Genomic DNA, 8,948 nt, shown 5'->3' with positions numbered 1-8,948 from the left:
GGCTGGGAATATTACTGTTGCGGATCTAGGTAATGAATTTTTTTCGGTTAGGTTCAGTTGTCTGGAGGATATGAACCTAGCTATTACTTGTGGTCCGTGGGTTATCCTAGGTCATTACCTAGCCACAAGGAAGTGGGAATCATGTTTTGATCCTGACAAAGCTAATATCCATAAAGTAGCTGCATGGATTCGACTCCCAGGCATCCCACAGGAATATTGCGAATTCCCATTTCTGAATCATCTTGGTTCGGTGATTGGTAAAGTAATTAAGGTTGATCGTACTACTTCTAGTGGAGACAGAGCCAGATTTGCCAGGGTGTGTATTGAAATTGACCTCTCTAAGCCTTTGAGAGGTGAATATGTTTTGGATGGTGCTAGGAAGAGGGTGGAGTATGAAGGACTTTTTTTGATTTGTCTCAAATGTGGTAGGTATGGGCATAACTCTGACTCATGCCCAGATTTTGCTAGACCTACTCATGTGCATCAACCGGAGGAGGCTCCTGCTCAACCTGTGGAAAATTCTGGAGCCCAAGGTGTAGGACCATGGATGGTTGTTAATCGAAGGAAGAAAGGTCAACCATCCCATCAAAAGCATGATACCGGAAGTTACAGAACCTTTGGTGCTGACATCTCTAATAAAAATAGTATGATGGGTCCTAAGTCTGGTGCTAACAAGGAAAAGGGTAATGCAAAAGGGGCTAATGTGCAACAGTCTGTGAGTGACTCTCCTAGTCCTATTGTAAACAAGGAGAATGTATCCTCGTGTAGCAAAGCTGGGTCCCCTGTTCTTGGAATGTTGTTTGCAGTTGTTGCATCATCTGCTGTTAAAAAAAGTGGTGCAAATCATTCGGGGGTTTCTTCTTCCAAGAAATATGTGGTGAAGGCTTCTTCGGTTCAAGGTAAAGGATCTGTACAAGAATCACCTATCTCCTTTGGAGTAGGCAGCTTAGTTTTTCAGAAGATGGATGAGTTGGAGGGTGAAGATAATATGTCAGGGGAGCTTAGTTGGACACATGATAATTCCTCCCATGTTTCAAATGCTCTTGTTGCTGAGGAAATGGTTGCTGCTAGCATGCAAAAAGAACCTGAGCCTCCTGATCAAATTATGGATGAGCCTTCCAAGCTTGCGGATGCTAATATAGGTATGGAAGTTGACTTATCTCTAAAAGCTAATTTAGTTAATGATGTTAATATTAGCTATGAAACTGGTTGTGTTGATGGAGTTGCTGGAAGTCAGAGCTGTATGAGTGTTAGTCATGATGGAAGCTGCAAGAGCTTTGTAATCTTGCAGCATAGTCATAATTCATGATGAATGTCCTTTCATGGAATTGTAGAGGTGCTGTCAAGAGACAATTTAAAAGCACTTTTAGTAGATTTAGGAATAAATATAAGGTTAGTGTGGCTGCTATTTTGGAGCCTAGGGTGAGTGGGAATAAAGATGTTAGGATTATCAAAAGTTTGGGCTTCACTAATTATAGTATAGTTGAAGCTCAAGGCTTTTCTGGTGGCATTTGGCTCATGTGGAATGCTAGTGATGTTAAGATTTCTTGTATTTCAAAGCATGAGCAGTATATTCACTGTTGGGTGGAGTTTTCTAATATGAAGGGCTTCTTTTTTACGGCTGTCTATGTTAGTCCTCATGAAGGGAAACGCAGAATACTGTGGGAAGAGTTGAAACATATTGGGAGGACTATGGAGGAGCCTTGGTTACTATCTGGTGACTTTAATGAAATCACTTATGCTGAGGAGAAGAGAGGTGGAGGGATTGTTGATTATAGCAGGTGCAACCAGTTTACTAATGTCCTGGATGCTTGTGGTGTGTTGGATTTGGGAGGAGGTGGTAATAGGTTTACTTGGAGAGGGCCCAAGTTCCTTCACTTGAATAGGGTTTTTAAGAGGCTTGATAGAGCTGTGGCTAATGAGATTTGGAGAGCTAGCTTTGAAGATGCTGATGTGCTGACCCTCCCTAGACTATTCTCTGACCATTGTCCTATTCTTGTCAGATTGGAGAAGGAAGAAACTGATTGGAGAGAGAGGCCCTTCCGGTTCCTTGCCTCCTGGCAGTATGACCCTAGATTCAGTCCATTCCTTAAAGCTAATTGGAACCAAGCTGCCAACCTTTGTGACAGTTTGAACTCCTTTACTCCAGCTCTTAAGGATTGGAATAGAGATGTTTTTGGTTTCATTCAATATAAGAAAAATAGGATTATTTCTAGATTGGATGGTATTCAAAAAGTTAGTAGCAGTAATAACAGTAAGCAGCTTGAGAAGTTGGAATCTAAGCTGAAGGATGAACTTTCAGGTATCCTTGATCAGGAGGAACAACTATGGCATCAAAAATCTAGGGGAAATTGGATTAGAGATGGAGACAGAAATACTAGACTTTACCATACTAGTACCTTGATCCGAAGGAAAAGGAATAAAATTATTAAACTCCAAGATGAGGCTGGCCATTGGATAAGTAGGGAAGAGGAGTTAATTGAGTTGGCAAGGAATTTCTTCTTAAATCTCTTTAAGGATGAAGCTATTAATCCTGTGTGGGTGCATACTAGTAACAATTGGCCAGACTTGAAGGAGGACCAATTGGCCTCTTTGTCTTTGGATGTTGATTTGGAGGAAGTGAGAACAACTTTTTTCAAATGGGTCCTTTGAAGGCTCCTGGACCTGATGGTTATCCTACTCTCTTCTTCCAAAGGAATTAGGAATGTCTTAAATCTCAAGTTTTTAGAGTGTGCAGAAGTACCTTAGAGAGCCAGATTTGATTAAGGAGATCGATCATACCCTGCTAGCTCTTATTCCCAAGGTTGAGAAGCCTTGTTTAATGAAACAGTTTAGGCCAATTGCCTTCTGCAACTTTGTCTATAAGGGACTCAACAAAATCCTTGTCAATAAGATTAAGCCTCTTTTGGGGAGTCTCATTTCCCCTAATCAAGTGAGTTTTGTTCCAAAGAGGCAAATACATGATAATATTATCATTGCCCAAGGAATGGTTCATGCTATGCACAAGATGAAAGGTAGGAAAAACTTCTTCTCTATTAAAATTGATTTGAAAAAAAGCTTATGATAAGCTTAATTGGAGTTTTATCAGGTCAGTTTTGGAGGAAGTGAAGTTCCCTGCGAATTTGATTGATGCTATTTTGGGTTGTGTAACTAGCCCTTGTTTGGAGGTTCTGTGGAATGGTGCTAGGACACCTGGATTTAGTTCTCAGCGAGGGATTAGACAAGGGGATCCAATATCCCCTTATCTATTTGTCTTATGCATGGAGAAATTAACTCATTTAATTTTGGATGAAGTGGAGGCTAAAAGGTGGAGACCTATGAGGGCTGGTAAAGCTGGTCCACTTATCTCTCACTTAATGTTTGCAGATGATGTAATTCTGTTTGCTGAAGCTTCTATGGATCAGTTGGAATCTATAGCTCACTGTTTGGAGAAGTTTTCGTTGATGTCAGGTCAATGTGTGAGTGTGGAAAAGTCTTGTATATTCTTTTCGAAGAATGTAGCCCAGGAGACTATAGATTCTATTACAGCTGTGAGTGGATTTAAAAGAGTCAGCAGCCTTGGATGTTATTTGGGAGCTTTGATGAGGCATGGTAGAGTTAAAAGAGACCACTATGCTGATACTATTTCTAGAGTTCAAGGTAGACTCCAAGGGTGGAAATCTAAGTGCTTTTCTTTGGCGGGTAGGATCACCTTGGCCAAGAGTGTCATCTCAGCTATACCTTCCTTTCATATGCAAAATAGTATGCTACCTGTCCATGTGTGCCAGGAGATTGAGAGACTACAAAGGAATTTTATTTGGGGGGATTCTGATGTCAAAAAAAGAGCTCACTATGTATCTTGGGAGCAATTGTGTCTGCCTAAGAATTGTGGTGGGCTTGGTTTTTTAGACTTGAGAAGACAGAATGCTGCATTTATGCAGAAATTAGCATGGAAGGTTATGAATGATCAAAATAGCCTCTGGGTGCAGGTGATGTTAGGCAAGTATGGTAGGAATCTTAATCCTAACCGGGCTTTAATTTCAAAAGGTACTGATTCTCCTTTATGGAAGTATATTTGTACTGCTAGAGACAACCTATCCCAGCATCTTGAGTGGGTGGTTGGAAATGGCAAGGAGACTTGTTTCTGGACAGACTTGTGGGGAGGTTGGAAAAGGAGTTTATATGAACTTGTTGTTTGTAAACCTCCGAATGATCAGCTGCCTCTCAAAGTGTGTGACTATGTGGATCCTGATACAGGGGAGTGGAGATGGTATTGCCTTCTGAACTGGTTAGATCCTAATACCCTAAATAAGCTTAAAGGCATTAGGCCTCCTGTCAATGATGTTTTAGATGATAGATTGAACTGGTTGTGGAGTAGACCAAACATGTCTTTTGTGAGAAATGCTTACTGTTATATGTCTGATTTTAGTGTTGGAAAGGATAAAATTTGGGCTGCTATTTGGAGATGGAAAGGTCCTTATAGGATAACTGTTTTCATTTGGCTTGCATGTCTTAATAAAATTCCTGTTAGAACTATGACAGGCCAATGGAGTGGAGGGGATCTTGGATGCCCAACCTGCTACTATTCTCATGAAACTGTCTTACATGTGTTGAGGGATTGTAGGGTGGCCAGACAAGTTTGGGAGAGATGGTTTGCAGGTCATATCCCAAGAGAGTTTTTATCTGCTGAAGGTCTTGCATGGTTTAAAATTAACCTGTTTCTGGTGGTATGCTTGTGTTGAAGGGAAGCATGAGTTCTGTGAATGCTTGTGTTGTTTCTGGTGGTATTCTTAATTCTGAGTTGGCAGGGAAGCAGTAGGTACTGGATCAGATCAGCATATTTGTGGATGGAGTTGTTTGTTTAAATTCCAGCAAAAGTGCTTGTGGAGGGCTGGCTGTTTCCTCAAGTGGGGAGTGGAAAGGGGGCTTCTCAGCTAATTTAGGGACAGTTTCTGTTTTGGAAGCTAAGTTATGGGGAGTATACCATGGTCTCAAAATGGCTGGGGATTTGTGCTATACCAAGGTTTGGATGGGCTGTGATAGTAAAGAAGCCATCCTTTGCTTGGAGGAAGATTCTGAGATTTGTGGCTTTACATCTTTGATCTGCAAAATTAGAAGTATTGCTCAAGATTTTGACCAGCTGCAGTTGGAGTTTATTCCTCGGAAATCCAATGATTGTGCAGATTTTTTAGCTAAGCTAGGCTTTAGTTGTAAGGGTGAAGAGTTGATGTTTTTCTCCTCTCCCCCTGTTGATATTTTACCTTATTGGTTAGAGTTGTGCTCCAATATGTTGATGGAGCAATTGAGTCTGTATATGCATAATCCGAGTGTTTAGTTTTCTGGGCTTGGCCTTCCACTTTTATAAAAAAATAAAATAAAATAAGTATCTCTCTTATATTTTTCTTTGTGTTCAATATTGTTTGATTCTTCGACAATAGAAATCTTCCCGAAGACATTGTTTGGTAGAGGCTTATTCGAATCATATTTCTGTCTCACAACAAGAACAATATCATAGTTTTGGTTCACACTTCCTTGTATTACAGAATAGCCAAAATTCTCAGTATTGTTAGTAATGTGGCTCTACGAATGAGCCAAGGTTTTGGATGGATTTGGTTGCTTCAAGGACTTCATATAGACTCCAAAGAAACCAACCACACCTTCCATGGAACCTCACAATCTTGGCCTCGGTCATTGGGACCAAAAAATGTGTCCCTTGTTCAACACCAAATAGTCCATAAGTTTTCTTGTTACTCTCAAAACCCAGTGACCGAACTAAATTTGGCCCCCATTGATTTAAGCCACCATAGTATTCATGAATGGAAGTTAGGAACTCATCTCTCCACTCAAACAAGTCATTTATTTTGCTTATCGTTTTGGTAGAAGACAAGTTTGGGGAGTCCGAAGAAGCTTGGGGCGAGGTGGGAAGGTTCCACATCGACCAGGACATGAAAAAAAAAACTCAATTTATAAACCTTTCATATGAACATTTGCCAACTTGCGTTGCTTATCTTTCATTAGCGGGTGGGTTTCTAACAACCCAGTGAGTCTATGGTTTTTACAAAACTGGTAGGTCAAACCTTGTTGTGACTGGGCCAAAATGGTTTGAATGCATATTTGATCTGATATGTAACTCGAACCAGTTTCTCCTGTGCTTTATAAATTGCTTCAGCACAAAATGTCTCTCCAACGCATAAATAGTTGAGAATTCACATTTTCATCATCTTTCGTAAAATCAAGTCCACCGCGGAGACATTCCTAAACTGCTCTACCGTAATTCTCAGCAATAATCTCAATTTAGGTTTAATAGTACATCCCAACTTGACATGTTGTGTTCACTTCTATACACTCAAACACGAATTCACATTTTCATCATCTTTCGTAAAATCAAGTCCACCGCGGAGACATTCCTAAACTGCTCTATCATAATTCTCAGCAATAATCCCAATTTAGGTTTAATAGTACATCCCAACTTGACATGTTGTGTTCAACACTTCTAGACACTCAAACACACATTGCAAAGACTCAAAAAAGGGTTTAATAGTATATTTCTTTGCAAAATTAATGGGTATTATAAGTTTAGCTTTCATCCTAATGTCACCTCCTGAATGGAAGGACCACCTCTGGGGCTGGAGCACTAAAAAAAATTTGATCATCCACCCCTCCTCTGGAAACACCCATGATAATAACCTTTCAGTTCTGGGTATCTTTTCTTATCCTCCTAAGATAAGTAGATCCTTAGCATTTCTCACTCTTTATAATAGAATGCACTTCAGATTAGAGATTCCTCATATAGGTTGGTTTATGAGAACATTAGCTTGTTGCTTGCACTCCTGCCATATCAACCAACTATACTACCAAACAAGGATGACCAACTACCTGCTGACCAGTCTTTTGGAGGTTCTAAGTTAATGTGCAATCATTCCTTCAAGGGAAAAGAGAAAAATCCCAATTTGTTTTGGTCCTGCAACATTATATTCTACACCTTTGCAACTCGAGGACAATCCTGAAAGGTGTGAATGGTGCTTTCTGCATTTCTTAAGACATCAAGAGCAGGTGGAAGATGAGCTCCTTTTTATCCTTTTTCATTAGTTAGAAGATTGTCACCTAACAATAACCATAATCCTTTGTGGTCCATCCCATTTCCAAGATGACTTTACTTTGGGTTTGAAGTAGCAGAATTATGCTGCACAAGGAGGGAGTAAGCTGATTTGAGATTAAAAACTCCATCGTTGGACAAGTTCAAAATAACTCAATCTTGGGAATAACGATCTTGTGGGGGCATGATGTTAGCAATATGATCTACTGCTTCCTTAGGAATTAAGTGCTGGAATTTGTTCCAGTCCCAACAGCCCTGACAATTAACAAAATCAACCATCTTTAGACACAACACAACAGATTAGGTTGAATTGGTTAGGAGGAGAAGTTGCTCAAGGTTGGGTAGCCATTTATTACTCCAGAAATGAGCTAGTTGATCATTTCCAAGTAGAATCCTAGAAGCATTAGTAATTTTGTCCCAGTTCAGTGAGATTCCTCTCATTTATCTTGGGGATAAGGTCCATGCCCAATCTTGATATGTGACTTTTTAATGATCATGACTTGATCCCCAAAGAAAGCTCCTCGTGTATTTCTCCACCTCATTGCACGTACCCAAAGGAATGAAACTAGTTGGCACGGAATAAGAAGATAGAGCTCCTAAGACAGGTTGAGCCAGTGTAAGCCTTCATGCCAAGGAAAGGCTATCTTGATTCCAAGAATTAAGCCTTTTCTGAACTCTGGAAATTATGTGGTGAAAGGAAAATCTCCCTACTCTTTTTGTGGTGTAAGAGAATTCCTAGATACTTGTTCAAATCAGATGTGAGATCAAATCCCAAGGCTTCACTTATTTCACAAGCTCTGTTATGATTGACATTTCTTGATAAACATAATTTGATTTTTTTTCTTGTTTTGACTTTTTGACACAAGGAACAACAAAAATAATTGAGGGTGTCTTTAATGATTTTAGCTTCATCGAGGGAGACTTTTGCGTACAGTAACAGGTCATCCACAAACTGCTATTCATCACTAAGTTGTGTTAGACTCTCCATGCATACGAATATAAACTAGTGAAAGAAAGAGGAATGTCCTAAGTAAGATGACCGCGACAACGAACATCCACATAACTAAAAACAGAGAAGATATTACAAAACAGAAACAATTGGAATATAAACTGCAGACACACAATCTTGGAAACTTTATCTGTTGTGCTGCAATTAAGCCGACGGCTGATCCTTTTTCCTTCATTTTGTAATGTGTATGTTACAACAAAAATTCTGTTGGAAGTGGTAAGTATAAAGTGAAAAAGAAAAAAAGAAAAAGAAAAATGTTCTCTTTGTCCACGGAGAAATAACCCAAAATTAATGAAAGAATAGATTTGAATAACCCATATGCTCAGCAAAGATAGCATTGAGACATGTACGTCGCCGAAGCATGTTATAACCTATGCCTCTCAGAAATTACGGAAAAATTGGATGTTATTTAACTATAGGCTATAGCTACGATATGCTCATCCACTTTTAGTCATTTGGATCCTTTTCCTCATCTTGATCCCACTGTGGAGTCTGATTGGTTTTGCCATCGTCTTTATCAGATTCAGATTCATCAACAAAACCATTACTTTCATAATCTGGCAGACCATCGTCTTCGGATTTGACCCCTTCTTTCCCCAATGAACCTGCCTTATCAGCACGCTGCATCCATTTGGGGCACTGGTCTTCGTCTCCATATAGAAACCGGCTATCCTCACCTCTGACACGATTGGCAACCTTGGTAGAAGCTATTCTACAGGAGCATTCTGGAAGTGGATGTGAAAGGAACATAGCTGGTTTTGACAAGAGAGATTGCCTTATGAGGCCTTCTTCTGTCATACGTTTGTTAAGATGTTCATGTACTAAAATTGTCCAATTATGCTTTGGATGGTACAAATTTTCACG

General features: G+C 39.8%; 1 protein-coding gene across 1 annotated transcript; it reads left to right on the top strand.

Moving 5' to 3' along the window:
• Window positions 1–1,308: 1,308 nt before the first annotated feature.
• On the top strand, window positions 1,309–5,314 carry LOC133285942 (uncharacterized). The gene is made up of 5 exons (XM_061483261.1): window positions 1,309–2,619; window positions 2,738–2,952; window positions 3,089–4,616; window positions 4,724–4,794; window positions 4,852–5,314. Exons 1-5 carry the CDS (start codon window positions 1,309–1,311, stop codon window positions 5,312–5,314), a joined length of 3,588 nt encoding a protein of 1,195 aa, XP_061339245.1.
• The last annotated feature ends 3,634 nt before the right edge of the window (window positions 5,315–8,948 follow it).

Source organism: Gastrolobium bilobum, unplaced genomic scaffold, assembly GCF_033153095.1.
Source record: "Gastrolobium bilobum isolate Gb01-03AN ecotype WA unplaced genomic scaffold, APGP_CSIRO_Gbil_v1 utg11904, whole genome shotgun sequence".
Classification (NCBI taxonomy): Eukaryota; Viridiplantae; Streptophyta; class Magnoliopsida; order Fabales; family Fabaceae; genus Gastrolobium; species Gastrolobium bilobum.
The sequence above is the reverse complement of the archived record's forward strand: the minus strand, read 5'-3'. Positions and strand labels throughout refer to the sequence as shown.